Source organism: Chaetodon trifascialis, chromosome 21, assembly GCF_039877785.1.
Source record: "Chaetodon trifascialis isolate fChaTrf1 chromosome 21, fChaTrf1.hap1, whole genome shotgun sequence".
Classification (NCBI taxonomy): Eukaryota; Metazoa; Chordata; class Actinopteri; order Chaetodontiformes; family Chaetodontidae; genus Chaetodon; species Chaetodon trifascialis.
This window is the reverse complement of record NC_092076.1, coordinates 10,868,434-10,886,826: the sequence shown is the minus strand read 5'-3', so window position 1 is coordinate 10,886,826 and position 18,393 is coordinate 10,868,434. Positions and strand designations below refer to the sequence as shown.

Sequence of the window (18,393 nt, the reverse complement as noted above, 5' to 3'; positions counted from 1 at the left end):
AATGCGGTGCAGACTTTTCTGATCAATCTGCTCTTATATTGCATCACCATATAACGACAGTCAAGTTTCAGGAGTGTGCACAATTTTCATGCAGTATGTTAAAATGAATCGACACCAGTGGCGGTAGGGGAAAAGACATCGAATTGTGTCGCACGCTTTTGAAAATGCTCTGCAAAAACGCAGCTAACTAAAGCTGGAACTTGCACCGGTGTGGCCCTTTAAATGGGTCGACATTTAAAATGGTAAACTACAGGAGCTTCGAGCCATAATGAAGTTTAAAAAAAAGTACGCCATGTTTTTTCAGTGTCATGATTAATCGTTACACCTGGCGATTTTCAAACTTTGAAAGCTTAAATGTGGTTTTCAACAAAAATTTAACGGCGAAAATCAGTTGATATGAGATATGAATTGGGGGCGGTGACAGAAAATGTCATTGTCCGAAGTTTGACGGATTGATGGCGGACTGTCCAATAGAATTATAGTCTGTGGCAGCACCAACCAATGAAGAGTGAGCTTGTGAGCCGGGGCCGCCCCCCATATAATTAAATCCACAGCAGCGTGGTGGTGGAAGTGTTTGGAGTTTGCGTTAAACGAGAACACCGAGGGGAGAATAACTCTGACCACCTCGCAGCTTTTTGGGGGCCACCAAAACACGCTCCAGCCCGAAAAACTCTAATGAAACACACCTCCATGTTTTCTCAGAAGACGTAGGAGTTGACGTTAAAGTCGCTTTTTGAAACTGGAGCTGCTTCCTTGTTCGGCAACGGGCTGAAATATCTCAACATCCTCACAAAGAAACTTTGCTTGCTAGGCTGCTAACTCGCACACAAGCCAGAAAAAAAGTATGTTCACCGCCGAAGACTTGACCTCAAGCTGCTAGTAACGTCTCATCTGTCGACTCAAGTGTTTCTGGTAGTTGCATTTACTTGGAAATGCTTTTCTAAATGACTCAAAGCTGTTTTTTGTAACGGTTTTGAGTAGTCATCATCAGCAGTGGAGGAAGGGCTGCTGCTGGTAACTTAGCCAGCCACACAGCGCCCCCAGACCTCCTCCAGGCAGCACATCCAGTGCTTTTTTCACTTACATAGGAGCCAAGTAGCCCCCGATTTGTGACTGGAGCCATGTCTGGCCGAAGTGGAGTCGGACAGACCCGGGGAGCCACTTTGGGTCCACAGCCCCTCAAGGCTACTGTTCCCTACCAGCTGGCCAGCAAGCCCCGACCCAGCCGGAGAGATGGAAAGTCAGGTATGAACCCAACACCTGCAGACTATATGGATCATATAATTAAGTCCCCTGATACATGTGCATAGACATAAGAGTGATGGCTTAATAGAAAATGTGAATATCAGGTAATGTGGATTACTTAAAATCCAGCATTATATGGTTTCACTTCAGTTAAATCCATCACTAAGTTCGCAAGTAAAGGACTCCTTAATGACTAAAAGGTTTCAAATTTGAGACTGATGACCTAGTAAAGCCCCAGTGAAACATCTGTAGCAGCATCCCGTCATAAAACAATCAATCATGTCAAACAAGGAAGTCCCTGCAGCATCTCTATCTGTAATCCATCAATGGATGTATTGTGTGGTTCTCAATGTACATTTAGTGATGGGTGAATTAAAGTGTTTGCCTATATTATAAAAAAAAAATCGATGAAATAGTAAAAATAAAATTACTTGATAAAGAAATATAGGTGTACATATAATACAATGTGCCAGTAATTGCTCTATCTTTTATATTATTGATTAATCTGGCAAATACCTTCAGAAAATAGTCAAAAATAACCATTTGAGGTTCTCAGAGCCCAATGTGACGTCTTCGAATTGCGAGCTCTAAACCCATGTATTCACTTAAGTCATTTCAGACAAAACAGGAAATCTTCATATTTTCAAGGCTGCAACCAGCAAATTTTTGCTATTTGTCCTTAAAAAATTACTTAAATGATGAACAAGTTGTGAAGAATTGTGAATTCTGTCTAATTGTTTGATCAGAGTAATTATGTGAGCTCTAGGTATTGTCAGTGGTGACAAATTAGTGTAAAGCTTTTTTGTACTGTAGCTGCTTTACACCCTCATACTCATGTATGTCTTATTTACTGGAGAGCGTTGAGTATGTTGCAGCCCTCTGCTCTTAAATATCAAAGTTCAACTTGTTTGCCACCAACTTATTAAATAACAGGACAACTGAAGCTGCCTGTTAACTAAAAAGTTGTCTGCGTCTCACAGCTGGAAAGACCAAACCGCACCAGCTGAGCTCTGGCATGAGGCGGACGATGTCTCTCGATGCCATCATCGGCCCGTACCTGCAGGGACACTGGCCGAAAGAACCGGAGGGCCCGAGCAGCTCGTCACGCAGGGATAAATCCACCCAGGTCAGCCCCGGATGAAGACGTGTGAACATAGTTGTGCTGGTGAATTTCAGATTGTAGCGGTTTTGTCAGAGAGAAATGAATGGAATGCATTATCAAAGACATTTCCATATTTAGAGCTTTAATTTTTAAAATCATTAATGTGCCTGTGCAGTGGAGGGCAGATCATGTTAGATGATTAGTTTGCAGTTTTTGTCGATAAAGAAGTTGCCAGGAGACGGACGGACGGACGGATGGAGGGAGGGACTGTCCGGTGCTTGCGCCACTATTACAGAGTGAGAACCACAGCGATGAGAACAGTCCCTGAAGTCAGCTGATGAGGCTGTTTTGGCTGCACCCATCCTCTCTGCTCTCTGTGCAGGCACTCGCCACTGCTCTATGGTTGCCCACATCCTCCCCCCTTCTTTTTGTTTTTCAGTTTCTCCTGCTCTTTCGCTCTTGTAAGTGTGAAGAGAGAATCTGTGGGTGTGGATGGTGCGATGTGGATGCAGATCAGCCTTTGAGCATAAAAAGATGTGCTAAGTGTGCAACTTTTGGTGAAATACATGTGAAGTCCTGATGTAATGCGTGACTTAAGCCTAACAGTTTCCAGGTTTCAGGTTATGAGTCAGCTTTGGGCCACAACTTGGATATATGTGCTCATTTGTCATGTGTGATCTTATTTGAAGAGTATTAATTCTTATGGCTGCTTTCTTCCTCAGACCCCGGACTCATGGTCGGATAAATCCCAGAGTGGGAGAGGGAGCAGCAACCACAAGCGATCGGCGTCATGGGGCAGTGCTGAGAATCTGCGAGAGGTGAATCTCTGCCCGCGTTGCCCAATATGAGTTTGTTAAAACCAGAGGAGCTAAGCTGGATGTTTTTTGTTTTTTTTTTGTAAGCGTTTGTATTTGAGGACAAGCTCTTGAAAAAGGCCTGACTCAATTATTTCAACAGCATTGAGCAACAGGAGACCAAATGATCTCATCTTTAAAGAAACTTCCCTTTTTTCACCCGAGCTTCACTCATCGCATCTGTTATCTGAACCATCAAATAATCAGATTGTCACTGTGAGAAACGTTCCCGCCACGCCTCGAAAGGGACCTTGTTGTAAAGTGTGACATTTGTGAGTTTCAAGGACTTCCTCTGTGTGTGTGTTTGTGTGTGTGTGTGCAGGCAGGCTCACTGACTGACAATAACCTCTGTTCATTGCAGATTGCTAAACTAAAACAACAGCTGCAGCAGCAGCGCAGCAAACCTGCAGCCTCAGGGGGCCACGACAAAGACCGCCAGCGTGGCTATCCTCAGGGGAGCTGCAGCCTAGGAACCGCTCAGGTACCATAGCATCATCTCCACACATACACACACTGCTTGCTTCATGCATGCATGTGTGTGTGTGTGTGTGTGTGCACACTTTTTAAACGTTTGACAGAGCAACCTGTCTGACGAGTGCCACTGATTTTATTCATCGCGAGCCAGTGCAGCTCATCGCAGGAAGCGAGTGAAATAAAACACAGAGGCAACAGGAAGACCACTACATCACGTTGCTTCTGCTTTTCAGAGCGAAATGCGTAGTTCTGCTTTTCAGCACAGCTGGTCTGCACCGACTCATTGCACAGTGCCACACTCCACTTGACTGCGGCGGTTTCAGACCAAAGTGTGGTGACATGACAAACCAGTAACAGCTGACTTGTAACTAGTAGTGTTTATGCGATTTAAATAATGACCTGCACACTTTAAGATTTTAGATGATCGTTGTGGAACCTGATGAATTTGAGTGATTTCTCAAGCACATGTTGCTTGATGCTTGCTTGCCTAATTTGTTTTGTTTTTTACAGCACTCCTCCTGCAAGGAATGTAGCTCAGAGTGCATCATAATAAGAGGAAACAAGAAAAACTGACTTTAAAAAAACAAGCTTCTGCTCTGCTTGAAGGTGCTTCTCAAGACTAATGCAAGTTGTTGTCGTGTCCTCAGACTCAGCCGATTCCCATCCCCCTCACTCCCCTGTCTACACTGGTCCCTCGACTGCGCTGCAGCGTGGAGGGCCTCAACCAGGAGCTGGAAGGCATGTTCATCTGCCAGCCACCGCATCTGCAGCACAGGGTATGTGTCAAGTGAAAGGACAAGTAGCCGATGTCAGATAGTGTGGCAGACATTGACTGCACGGCTAACACACGGCTTTCCTGTCTTGTCAGCTCCTTGAGGTTCCAGACGGTCACAGGGCTCCAGTCCCTCCACAGAGCTGCAGCAGTGGATCTCAGAGTGACCCCCTAACCACCTCTCTGTCCTCATCCTCCTCTCCCAGCCCCCCTCCCACCTCCCCGCCAAACTCTGAAGATGCACCTCCAAATCTCCACCATGGTTAGTTTCTAAGTGCAATAAGGTGTTTTGTCCTTTTCCAGTGGTACTGCCCACTAGAAATCATGTGTCCGTCAGTTCTGGTTTTAGCTTAGATTTGTATTAAAAAAGGGAATTGCCCGAAAAACAAAAGGGAAAGTGGAGTGCTGTGTGACACTCACACCTGCTGCAGCCACTCAAGACGTGGCCTAAAATCAGAAAACCACTCAGACACAACCTAAAATCAGAAAACCACATACGACCTTACATTTCACACAGGGCTCTGGGGATTTTACTTAACATCACAGTGCTGTCTTGACTGAACAGGAGGTAACTTTTCAAAGCTCGGTTGTTTAGCTCTCTGCAGCTTTTTCAAGCCCTGGCCATATCAGAGCATATTAAATATCCAGGCACAGGTGTGTCTGTCTTCAGGTCCATGTTGTCTTGTCCACCCGTGTATTATGTGTTTAAAGAGTTACTAGGAATTACCCTACTTCAACACTGGTTTCCTTTATACAGCTCATTTACAGTAATCAGACACATGACTGGCTGGAAGAAGACATATTTTGTGCGATATGTTTTCTTCATAAAGCCAGAATTAGAATATGCGTATTTACATTGACCCTCCTGTTATGGTGTGATGACAGCAGATGCTTCATCAGTTGACATTAGCCATCAGTTTTGTTTTAATTGAACAAGCGTACACAGTTTATTGAGAACAGTTAAGTGTAGCTGTCTGTAAGTGTTGTGCACACATCCAAATCTCATTGTAAACTTTCAAAAACTGTCCTGAACTTTTGCTTATCGAATCTTTTATTAGACTAATTTATCATTCCCTCCTGTTTCCAGGTTTGATGGACAGCGCAGAGATGTGCCTCCTGTCTCCGCTCTCCTCCCAGAATGAGGCTGATCACTCCCTGCCTCTGCTCATGTCTTCCTCTCCAGGACCCAACAAAAGTTGCTGCTTCCAGCGAGAGCCTCCAGAGGGCTGCGAAAAGGTCCGAGTCTGGGAGGAAACCGGGTACGTTTGCTACGCGCCTGAACAGAACGGTCTGACTTGGACAAATGTAGCACATCAATTCAAACTGAGCCAGTGTGTGGATGCCCTCTGGTGGTGATTTCACTCTGTCCTCATGCAGTACTAAGTATTTACTGTTGATTTCTGCTTTCCATAGACATGATCAAGCATTTAATCAGAGTAAGCTAGTTAAGGTTAGACATTAAAATTCTTAAATGCACCTGCAAAGGAGGTTGGGGTGGTTTGATGGCTCAGACAGATTTTCACCCAGGCGCACAGGGTTTGTGTCCTGTGTGAAACCAAAAGTGAAGCTATGTCACTTAATGTACGTAACTAACTCGCTTCGTTTAACCCAAACCATGATCTATCTTTTCCTTTCTGGTGCCTTAACCTAACCAAACTGCGACCACATGTTTATTATTGTACTTTGCAAGTTTTATTTTGAAAGTCTAACCTGATGGTTCACTTTTGTTATTGCTAACTGGACCATGGAGCCGTGCACATGCGAAACTGGTGCTGGAGTGGCACGTAGAGCATCATGGTTTGGAGCACAGGGCCTCTGATCAAGCTTCTGTGTGAGGAGTTGGCCATGAGAGCATGTTGTGTAACCAAACCTCACTTCTATCACTCACACCTGACAGGACTTAGCTCAGTTACTTGTCTCTTACAGCCTCTCTCCTCTCATTCTGCAGCACTCCACACCAACTCAAGCCTGCCCTCATCTCCTCCTGCCCAGACCCCAACAAGGTAAACTTCACCCCCCACGGGGGCTCAGCCTTCTGCCCTGTGAGCCTCCTCAAGCCCCTGCTGCCCTCCATGGACCTGTTGTTCCGCAGCCTCTCCGTCGCTCCAGGGGGCGCATGCTCGAGCCAGGGGATGAGCTCCTGCCAGGCGATGTCCTCTGGCAACCGGGTGGCTCCTCCAGATGCTCCGGCCACCTCCGCCGTCGTGGGTGAAAGCTCAGGGGAGGGCCTGGCATTCTGATCACAGCTGCAGATCTTTCTGCGGAACATGCGTGATGCAAATATTTGAGTGGTCAGGGAGAGATTTGTTGCTTTATTTTAGGGAAGAACCTTTCTTTTCTATACAGGTTTCAAGTAATCTTATGTTGGAAAATAAGAATATTTTGGGGGAAAAATAACTAATATCATATTTGTACACAATCAAACGGATATGCTCTGTGAGCTACTTGTTTTGGGTTTCATTGTAATTTTCCTAAATTGAGCTCTTTGTTCTGTTATTTCATACTCCAAAGATATCTTTTTGGCCAAACATGAGCATGAGAGACTTTGACCGTCTTATGGCAGGACTGTTAACTCTGAGAGGGGATTCACTGGATGACTGTCCGCCGCACATTTCTCCTGTTTCCCCAAAGAAGCCATGACATACTTTTATTTGTCGATACCAATTTTTAAACTCTGACCGTAGTGTGTGTGTGTGATCTCTGGCCAAAATGTCAGCAGTCTGGTTCAAACAAGAGAAAAAAACCTTCTCACATACGTTTGTTTTTAAGTCCTCAGCCGTTCATCTTAACGTTTTGCCTAACTTGACCCTGGACCTGTTGCTGGTGTACAAAGCACGACAAATCAGTAGGGTACTTTTGATTTACCTGATGGAAAACAAAAAAAAATGCGACAAAATGGAATCACATTTAGATTATTGTAGACTGGAGGGATTTCCGACTTGGGTAGCGTCGATACCTAAAGGCTTCAGCTCGCACATTCCTGCTTTAAAACTTTTACAGATGTTATTTTTGTTGTTTACTTCCAAAAAAAAGTATCTTGTGCACGTGTTAATGGATGAAAACCTGTTATTCCTTGATGTTATAGATGTGTGCTTGATGGTATGTTTCTAAGTTTGGAGGTTTCACAGCCTTGTTGGCTACCTAACCAGTTTTAGTGGTGTAGATTTGTCATCCTAAATGTTTGACCTTTTTTTTTTTTTTTCTTCTGCCAAGCTGACAAGTTGATGTTAAGATAGTTTTATTTCTGGTAGACATGTTTGCACAAATTGAACTGCTACTTTTGAGTCGCAATTCTTATTTTTATATTCACTTTTGTACTTTAAGAGTAGTAATGTGTATTTTCTACATCTTTTTTCTGAGTTACCTGCAACATAAGCTAAAAAAAGGAAAACCCTGTTACTTTTTAGGTTTGCTCTGTCAGTATAAGCGAGGCAGGTCTTACATGCGATACTGTATCGGGTGGATTTTTATGCACTTCCAGGAGGGGGTTTTGTAAGGAGGAGGGGACAGCTCTTCCATATGTTAGTCCTGGGTTTATTGTCTCTGACAGCAGTTTTGTTCATGTGTGTGCAAGTGGATGGAAAATTAACTAGTCTGATCATTTGACTTCCTCTAGTTTTAGTATCCTGGCGAAATACTGATTGATCGAAACATTGTCTCTTTCCAAATAAGCCTCAATATCAATGTTTTCTGAATCGGTGTGGATGCTGTGGACATGCTGTTATCTCAGGTTCTGTGTTCTGTCCACATAAATATACAATTGATGGCGTGCTGTCTTTGTCATTTATTAAACTGGTCTTAAGTCCCAGCTCTTCATGCTCTGGTCTGTATTGTCTGCTGAGAGGTGTCGTACCTGGAATTGCTCTGATCTGGATCATCCAGATGTTCACTGTTAGAAAATAATACACTACACTTGACAGTATACACTGTGTGGCATTTTCCAACTTCTCTTTTTCCCTTGTCCTCAATCAGATTCTTAAAGGCCTTACAGCTGTCTTTTGCACTTGCTGCAGTGAAGTTCAACAGTTCAATCAATCCAAGCAAGTGCTGCAAGTCAGTTGACAGAAAGTTACTCATCAACTGTTTTACTCATTTTTGGGCATTTACACAGAAAAATCTTAATTTATTGAGGAAACAACCTGCAGACCAATGAAAATAAGTTTCAGCCCTGAACTGTGTTTCCTTTCAGCGCTGTTACTGCAGCATTTACAATTCAAGACTGGAACTTATCTATTTTTAGCATTTTACTTGTGTTATTACAACAGTTTATAGCTATTAAAAGCCTTTTCTCTTGTAGGTCAGATTGGTACTGGTTATCATGGTACTCATGTTTTTTTCTAAGCAACTGAATGATTTTTATAAATACATATCAAACTCAAACACTTACAATTTCATGACCTGCTGATGAAAACAATGTGGGATGACTGGAAGCTCCAGAACAGCTGCTAAACAGTGGTTGTGGTGAGACTTTTCCTCATAATGAGCACAATGTGGGTTTATGCTTTTGTTTGGTGATGGTTGATGTGATTTAAATGGTCCCTTACTGCATATTGAAAACAGAAAATTGACTTTCAGGTTTTTCTTTTTCCTCATGAAGCTCAGTGAGCAGTTTTCTTTAAGACCCGCTGTCCCACTGTGACATACAGTCATACAGCTGTTGCCGTTGCATTGTGGGATTGGCTGGTAGTGGAGGAGGTGGTGTGTACTTCACTGTACGTCCGGGCCTGGAGGAAACAGCACCAGAAACCTCCGCAGGAGCGCGCATTTTTCGCCGGCAGATCTTCACTTCAACGGACTCCGTCAGCGGGAGGATTGTCCACCATGTCGTCAATGTTAGGGGTCGTCGCCAAACAGCTGAAGAACCACCCGGCTGTAAGTCCTGAACCCCATTTGTCTCTGAAACACGCGGACGACCCGCTGACATTGAAAGCGCAGAGGAGGACGCTGACGCGCGCGCCGGTCCCCTATATTCTCACCTTAATTATCTGATGTATCACCACCTGATATTATTATTATTTATTATCATTTATTATCATTTACACACGCTGCTTTCCTCTGTGAATGTGATGTTTGGGATGTCTTACAGCACACAGGTGATTCTTTTATTATAGGTCTATGAGTGTGTCTTAATTCCTCCACATGGACAACTGATTCTGGGTGAAATGGAGGAGAAATCAATATTACAGCCCATATTCATCTTCCCAGTCCTTCCTTTCCTCTGTCAAAGCCAGGATTCATTCTTCTCTCTGAAAATGAAGCCACCTGCTCCGATGCGGCAGAATATATTTAAAATTCAGCCAAGAGGCGGTATTTTAATCGAGGTGTTGAATGGCGGCTGTGATGAGGATAAACATGGTCCGTCCCCACAGGCGCGCTGTAGCGTGCACGGCCATGTGTGCATGTCGCTGCAGCACGTACAGATCTGTATGGAATCCATACTGGCACGACTCAAGGCCAGAGGAGAGAGCGTCGATCCAAGGGCGGCGGGGTGAGAGCGCCTGCTTTACGGCAGCGTCCATATTAATAGATCACTGGGTAGAAATGTTTTTGTGTCCTGCTGAACGGTGGAAGCTTCACTGGAGGTGAAACGTGTTTATGATTGTTTAAGTGATCCTGATTTTGTCACCAGGGGAAAACAGTCATTTTGCGGCTGGAAGGGAATTAAAGTTTCCATCCTAATAAAGGCGCACAAGACATATCTGGACATGATATATACTCTTTTAGTTGTTCTTCTCATTTTTCCATCTTTCTTTTCAGTCAGTGGCTTTTTAAATACAAAGTCAGATGTCTGAAGTGATACAAATAAGACACATGGAACCAGGGACAAGAGGTTTCTGTTAGAAAGTCCTTCGTTTTAAAGGGTCTCAAGCCAACTGGAATAAAGAAGAACCAATGAGAACATCATCAACCTCCTTGTTCCCTTTATCATATGATTAAGACTCATTTGTCTTTTCTCACCTTTTCTCACCAGCTCATCCCCCTCTTCATCTTCATCGGTGGCGGGGCAACCATGAGCATGATGTACTTGGGTCGCCTGGCTCTGAAAAACCCTGATGTCTCGTAAGTCTCTTATCACCAGAGAGCAAACAGTGATAGAAACAGGGACTTCTAGTTGTGGATTTAACCTTGTCTTCTTCAGCCCTCGTCTGGTTTGGGGTCCTATCAGTCTTGGTGTGTTTAAGTCTCAGGTTTTCTGAGAAAAACGTTGATGATCTTCCATGTTTTTCCTCATTTTCCTGCCCTCAGATGGGATCGCAAGAACAACCCAGAGCCCTGGAACAAATTGCAGCCCAATCAGCAGTATAAAGTATGTCATGTTAACTGTTAACTGATTTCTTCATGTGACTCTTTGGTTATATTCAAACTGAAATCATGTTTCTGTGGAGAGCGAGCCATATCTCTTCTGTTATCGTGCCTCAAAGTCCACACTGCCTCCCTCATGCTGATTGTGTACATTTGCTCCTGTGTGTGCCTTTCCAGCTTTTCGCCATTAACATGGACTACTCCAAGATGAAGAAGGACAGGCCTGACTTCTAAGTCGACCTCTGGTGTTGTCGTCAGTGTGATGCGCCTTTGCACTTTTTGCCAAACATGAAACAAACCCACGACGCTGAGTGAAGGTTGATTCATACACACTGTGTGCTGCACTCATTCAGTCGGTTCATTTCCAGTGTGGAGGGGGATGGGAGGGGGATCATTCATGTATCAATGACTGTATGAACAAAACAGGCGACCACCTGTTTTAATAATTGATGAGTTTATTTTTGACGTTGTAAATTATTAAAACCATTTAAATCACACACTTCTTACTTGCATGTGTACTTTTTGCACATCGTGAAAAAGGTCAAGTTTATTATCAATTTGTACTTTTTGGTGGGATAGTAATGATTGAGTTGCGAAGGAATTCATTACATTTTTGTTTTCAGATCATTATTGTAAGATCAAGTGGCATCACAGGTGTCACTATGGCCAACATTGTCTAATATCCTAATCAAAGCTTACTCAGACACCCTGGTTGGACGTCTGTTTGTCCTTACTGCCTGCTAGAAACCACTCTCATCTTAAACATTTTAAAATTATATAGCTGTCATTGACACCTCACATTTGGTTTGAGCACAACAGGAAAAAAATGGCACTAAAATTGTGATTGAAGGCTTTTGAATATGACACTATTTGTCTTCAACACAAGGTAATCCATAAAAATGTAAACATTCAACATAGTCCACAAACGTCAAACCTCACCGGAGCTCCACTTGTTGAATGCCAATAAAATAAGTCTTTATGGTAAAATTATGAACATTATGGTAACATTTTTCAAACCAGTACAACACTAAATACTCATTTACAGAAAACCCTTGGAAAACCCCGGGAACAGGTTTCAGCCCTCATTAAGAAATTACAGTCAGCAATGAGCTCAGCGGAAATCCAGTCATTTCCTGTCACGTATTGAGGTTTTACAGTCTGTGGGGAATACGTCCATTGCGGACAGCGGTGCCTGAAAACTGCAGCTGTTTTAATGAGAATTTCATGAGGTTACTGTTGTCCACGTCAGAGACACCACAGCAGGTCAGGAGAGGAGAGCACCGCTGATGGATTCTGTTTATTACTACCAATATCATGATTGGGCATGAAGGCTCAGTCGTTCACAGGAAAGGATGGAGTGAGGTTCACCTTTCACTTTGAGGACACATGATTGTATAAAGGATATTACCACATGGGCTCTTGTGGTAAAACTGTCGTGGCTAAACACAGTTGGTTGGCAAATGATTGCATTGCTTTACATTTCACACAACTCACAACTTTTTTGGAAGCTGGGTTGTAAATCTCATCTCCTAGCCATGTAGAAATTTAATATTTTCTTTTAAGAATGACATTTGTTTTTTTGGATTTAGATATTCTTCGAATATATTCTTCTGCTGCAAAAAACTTGTGACACCATCCTTTCAAACCATGGAGACAGCCACTCTGGAATAAAATTTGCCTTTTTTTTTTCTTTTTAATTGAAAATGTGACTGCATCTACCTGTGCCTTCATAATTTTTGCATTGGGTGTATTTACATATAAAACTATTCTTTTTATTATATTCTCCACCTCTTGAGGTCTGATTTGAACAATTTATGGTTGTAGCTGTTATTCCGTTTTTGACCAGCAGAGTATGCTGTTACGCCAATGCAAGATTGTGGTGGCAAATATAGTTTACTCCTGCAATCAATCATCTCAACGTCTGAAAAAATGAAAAGGCTAGGATCCTGTCTAAAGGCCTGACACGTGCGGTGTCTGTTTGCATCTTACTCTTGTGTGTTTCATTGTATCTTGCATTAAATGTTACTGGTAGAATGTATTTTTATTTTCTGTATGGCCAATAGAAAACTTTCATATTGATTCGTTAAACAAAAAACCCCACAGAGAATTGGATTTTAAAAAAATGTTCTCACACAACTCAGATAAAAATATTAAAAAATATGTTTTATTATTTTCATGAAATACCAATATTCGTGTTTTGCCCTGATGTTGGCGATAGCACGCCGGCAAACCGCCGTTTAACTAAAAGCGGAGAAGAAGAAAACGACATCTCGCGAGGGCTCACTTAAAAATAACGCGGGACAGCCTGAGAAACGAGTCGGTTGAAAAGTCCATCCACGGTAAAGACAGATAGCATTTGACAGTCAATAGAGGATTAATAATGATTAACTAGATTAAACACCTAGTAAATGACATTGTTCTCGGACAAACTGCTGTTGTTGGACTCGCTGATATTCGGAAAAAGTCGTCTGTTGTTTAAAAAGCAGGTTAACACGGTTAACCGTTTACCCTTTGCAAACGTTTGCTAGCTAACATCAGCTCACCAGCTGACTGTCTAAATGGATCATACGGAGGACTTGTCTGCTCGGTTCCTGCTGACAAATATTCTCAGCACCGATCCACCCAGGACTCCTATCAGCCGCAGGTACTACAACACCACGTCAACACTCAGAAAGGATTTCTTGGAAATAACTAGCAGTGTAAAACTAATGGTCTTTCCAGCTAACTGACTAGCTAACTAACTGATGCAAGCTAAGATATGACTAATGTTACGCATCCTCGTTTTGGGCTTTTGTAAGATTTAACGTGGTTGCTGATGTTGAATGTATAACTGTGAAGCTTCAAGAGTAAGACTTAAAACCCACTCTAAAAAGTTTACACCACCACACCTGATACAAGAGGTGTCAAGTTGCCATAGAAATTCTTGATTTTCAGACTCTTCCGACTGAGCCCCGGTGACTTCCAGTTTTGAACTAAATACGAGCTGTTTTGTCTTCAGTGCCTCCAAAACAGAGAGTATTAGCGCGACCAGGCGCAGCAGTCGACTGGCTAACAGAGATGCTGGTTCCCAAACTCCAGTGGACATCCTAAGGCGCAGCCTGAGACATAAAATACGTGAGGTGAGGAGCAGAGTTAATCCTGATGATGGACATTTTCTAGAGTCTGTTATAGCTGACCTATCTATCTTGTTTCTAGAGTATAACCAGGAAATCCCTGCCAACTACTAAAAGGAGGACTGCCTCAGCCGTGCTCAGAAAGATGAACACTCCTGCCCCAGCCTCAATGCTGTTTGATGATGGGGACACACCGAGGCATATACTCATGAACATCCTGCAGACAGGTATGAGCATGGACTATCCTTTATTTGCACATCATGCTGCAGCTGTTTAACCATGCCCTTTGTCATGCCATTCAGATCTCGTAAGGTCCCCTGTGGCTCACGAGGAAGCTGCGTCAGAAGAGCCACAGCCATCCTCAACCAACTCCAGCGTTACCAGCAAACGTCCAAGGTGAGCCGTGCCTGTACATTTGAGATGGCCGTCCAACAGGATTTCAGATAACTGCACTAACAGTGTTGACTGCAACTGGCTGAACGATGTGGTGAATCTCTAAGAGGTTTGTATTTGCTTGACTTTCAGCATGGAGCTGTCAGGGTTTGACTTGCCTGATTTAACTGTTGGCAATGCTGCAAGTCTTGCAAAGGGGCTGAGCAGAAAGAGACCACGCCGCAGCCTTAACGTAACCGCTTTTGAAAAACGACTTCAGAATGTAGACGGTAAGGTTAAGGCCACTATTGATAGGCTTTAATGGGATTTAGTAAGAGCCTCAGAAGGTTTGCTATTATAAATTTATATATTTACATGAATGCTTGTGCTTTCAGATGTTGAGAAGGAAAATGAAGAATCACTAGGCGAGCATTCTTCGCTTTCTTTATCAAGGTAAACTGCATAAAAATGACACTGTTGTGTAGTTTACGTATAAAAGTTTGACTCTGATCAGGCATTGGCCTTATTAAGTAAATCTCTTTTTGTGATTCAACAACAATTTGATTGCTCATCATAGTGTTAACGAGTGAATAGATGACCATGTATCTTGTCCAATCTGTTTTTCCAGCTCCACTTCTCTGAGTCTAAAAACGCCCTTTGTGGATGATCGGACAGAGAAAAGGGGCCTGCAGAGAAGAGTTTCTAACCGTCGAAAAGTCACAGAGGAAGAATTTGGCGCTGCTGTAAATAAAAGGCAGATGGGAGGTGGTTATGATTATTAAAATACTCCTTGTAACCTTGATCATGTGTATAACTGGTCATGAGAGTACTGCTTATTAATTTATTTGTTCACTTTTTGCATCAAAAACTAGAACACAAGTTCTTTTTCTCACAGAGACGAATCAGCAGCCATAAAACCTAATGATACAAAACGAGGAAAATCAAGCATAGCTGTCACCAGAACACAATTAATCGATCATACAAACAATATATTTTTTATTTAAAAGTTATCTGTATCTGCTCTCCTCAGTGTTGTTGCTAATGGTCTTTTTTCCTTTGTGGTTTCTCTCTCCCTTCCTTGTCACCCAGGAGCAAACAGCTTTGTGGTGCGGGGTCTCAGTGAGACCGCCTGCTCTGAGGGCTTCCCTTTGGGCCTAAGCAAACTCAGTGAACCTGATATGACAACTGACATCATCCACTGCAACACGGCTCTCTATGCTGAGCCTGATGCCACGACCTCCAACTTTTCCGTTGTTGCAACTCAGGACAAACCCACAGTGATGGCGTCTCAGCTCCAGCGACAGATGATAGCGCTGGAGCAGGAGGAGCAGATGAAAGCGGTACAGCGCAAGCGGGGGAAAGGGAGCTCAATGTATCTGTTTCCAACTGAAAAAGGAGTTGTGGCAGAGCTTGAGAATGAAGAATGTTTTTCTCTGTCTCTGTCCAATGATGATATGGATGAATCTCAAAAACAGGACGGGAAGAGTACAGTTGATGGTCAACTTGAAGAGGCTGCAGCCATGTTGAAGTCTGAGGAAGAGGAAGGCGCAGCTGAATCTCAGACTCGTCTACAGGATGATGCAGCCGAGTCTGAGGAAGAGGAGAACAGAGTGGGAGCTCAAACAGAACAGGAAGGTGCAGTAGACTTACAAAACGAAGAAGATGGTGCGGTTCACTCTCAAACTGAAGAAGACAAAGAAGAAGAAGATGGAGTTGATTCCCAGCCTGAGGAGGATGTTGCAGCCAGGTCTCAGTCTGAAGAAGAGGAGGTTGCACCAGACTCTCAAACTGAAGAAGAAGAAGGAGCAGCTGACTCTCAAACTGAAGAATTAGGTGCTATTGATTCTCAGTCTCAGGAAGAGGAGGACGCTACTGAATATCAGAGTGATCATGAGGGTCCTGCAGAGGATGGTTTGGCTGGTTCTCAACCTGAAGATGAGGGTGATGGGGAGTCGGATGAGGAAGATGATGAGGAGGCATCAGAACAGCTAGAGGGTCACTTAGAACACATCAGTCGGAGGGCTCATCGCTCAGGGGGGGTCATGGCTGTTACAGAAGCAGGGGGGGATTTGGCAGATGCCACAGAGGCAGGTGAGGATGTCAAAAAAATAGAACCTCGCTGTGGATGTAACTGACAGCTGTTTTTTTTTAGATGAACTGATTGTTTAGTCTATAATTAAAACAAATATATAAAGTACGGGTTCTCAGAGTGCAAGTTGATGTCTTCAGTAGGTTGTTTTGTCCAACAAACAGTTCAAAACCCAAAGATATTTGATTCTCTGGTGAGAAAATCACAAATATTTGCCATTTTGGTTAAATAAACAACTTAAACAATCAGTTATCAAAGTTGTTGGCAATTACATTGATTGTCATATCAGTACTAGTATGGATAATACTATGTTTTTATTGTCAGCTATTGAAAGACACTGACTATGTCATGTGCAATGGTACTTTAAAGTGAGACTTGTTGTTTACCTCTGTGTTGATGTTTGTACATAGGATGGTCTGATGGCATGTCTAAAGTACACAGCGCTATTGATGAACAAATGGGAACCCAGGAGAGCAGTCAGCCTCGCGCTGAGACCCCTGACATGGCCAAGTCCTCAACCCAAGGACAGACAGATGCCTCTTGTACAGAGGCCAAGTGTGATGCTGATAAAGAGAACTCCTTTCATCTGTCCGTTGAAGACAGTGGGCAGCTGGATGACGATTCACCTGAAGAGGCTGCTGCACAGGACCCTGCTGATCAGGAAGAAGAGTGGGAGGATGAAGATGATGATGAAGAGAGTGAAGGTCAGTCTCTTTTTGTGTGTGTTTTACATTAGGAAATTAGAATAAAAGTAAAATATGTTTTCTTTGCTGAAATCTTCAGAAGTCCCCAGCAAGACTCCAGCATTTGTCCGAGAGAAAAGGAAAATTTTCCTCCCCGATCCTCTGGCTTCACCCTCTGTTCTTAAGAATGTTCAAACCAGGCAAGTTGCATCTCAAACACCTTTTTTTTAACTTTATAATAATACACATTAAAATAGTCCCAGGCTGATAAAACATTGCACATATATTTTGTGTTACTGACAAGTTCTTCTGATATCTGCTTTACCAGCAGTAGTACAAGTGAAGGTTTGCCTGCACCTAAACCAACGCGGGCGAGAAAGAGGACGGGGCCAGCTCAAAAGGAAGGAGGCCTTCCTAAGAGCTACCTTATGAGCGTGTTCAAGCACTTTGCCAAAACAAAGGTCTCTGCAGATGTGTACCCAGTCCTAAAGGAAACGTAAGTAGCCATGACTGTGGAGGTTTTGACTTAATACGCTTGTGCTTTTTCTTTTCTTTCCACTGTAATATGGTGAATGTATTTCACTCCCTGCACTGAATACACTTTAACAGAATGGATAAATTCTTCGAGCGGCTGGCGGAGGACTTGGAGACGTATGCAGTCCACGCAAAGAGGAAAACCATCGAGGTTGAAGATGCTGAACTTCTGTTGAAAAGGTAGGCATGTGAAATTATGAAGTGATTCAACTCCAAAAACCTGCAAACCTCTGAGTAACCCCTTTGAAGTTACTCAGTAATTTGACTCATTGTTAATGTAACAGAATAAAAACAATGAAGTGCCTGTTAAAAAAAACATAAACCTGACACATCAAGCATAGATCACATGAGTTCACAGTAAAGAAGATCAAGAATTACAGGTAAAGACACTGTATGGAGAATTACTGTAGCTGAACAAAACTGACCTCTAGATGGCAAGCTTGAGCTCCATGTGCAGTCTGAAGAAGCACAGGTGACATAAAAAAGGAAACTCTAATTCTGAAATATTCCTCTAACATACAGCATTCATCTATGAGAGCACACATCTGGCTAACAGTATACATACAGAACGCCTGATTAGATTGCTTACACGTAACTTAACTGGAGTGTTTTTGCACTGCAGGCAGGGTTATGTGAATGACAAGGTGCCGGTGGAAGTGCTTATTGAAAAATATCTTCGTATGGACCAGCGCAAGCTCCTGATCCCCATTGCAACCAGTGGAAATGTTGTTGTCCCAAAGAAGAGGAGATGAATGTTGTCTTTATGGCTGTTTTTTTTGTGTGTTTTTTTTTTTTTTTTGTCTCTTTTGACCTTTTGACCATTGAAGTCTCAATTTAATGTTGTTCATCAGT

General features: G+C 43.0%; 3 protein-coding genes across 3 annotated transcripts; all 3 read left to right on the top strand.

The window, feature by feature from the left end:
• Positions 1–570: 570 nt before the first annotated feature.
• On the top strand, positions 571–8,259 carry LOC139349630 (protein FAM117A-like). The gene is made up of 8 exons (XM_070990567.1): positions 571–1,245; positions 2,226–2,371; positions 3,070–3,165; positions 3,563–3,682; positions 4,323–4,451; positions 4,544–4,709; positions 5,535–5,706; positions 6,396–8,259. The coding sequence occupies exons 1-8, from the start codon at positions 1,122–1,124 to the stop codon at positions 6,685–6,687; spliced, it is 1,245 nt and encodes a 414-aa protein (XP_070846668.1). The 5' UTR covers positions 571–1,121; the 3' UTR covers positions 6,688–8,259.
• Positions 8,260–9,142: 883 nt separating this feature from the next.
• Positions 9,143–11,247, top strand: ndufa4b (NDUFA4 mitochondrial complex associated b). Its single transcript, XM_070990628.1, has 4 exons — positions 9,143–9,319; positions 10,419–10,507; positions 10,694–10,754; positions 10,928–11,247. The coding sequence occupies exons 1-4, from the start codon at positions 9,269–9,271 to the stop codon at positions 10,982–10,984; spliced, it is 258 nt and encodes an 85-aa protein (XP_070846729.1). The 5' UTR covers positions 9,143–9,268; the 3' UTR covers positions 10,985–11,247.
• Positions 11,248–13,047: 1,800 nt separating this feature from the next.
• On the top strand, positions 13,048–18,293 carry cenpt (centromere protein T). The gene is made up of 13 exons (XM_070991120.1): positions 13,048–13,394; positions 13,749–13,869; positions 13,946–14,090; positions 14,166–14,259; positions 14,389–14,525; positions 14,631–14,688; positions 14,864–15,000; positions 15,325–16,326; positions 16,735–17,028; positions 17,108–17,207; positions 17,336–17,503; positions 17,617–17,721; positions 18,164–18,293. The coding sequence occupies exons 1-13, from the start codon at positions 13,309–13,311 to the stop codon at positions 18,291–18,293; spliced, it is 2,577 nt and encodes an 858-aa protein (XP_070847221.1). The 5' UTR covers positions 13,048–13,308.
• Positions 18,294–18,393: the final 100 nt, after the last annotated feature.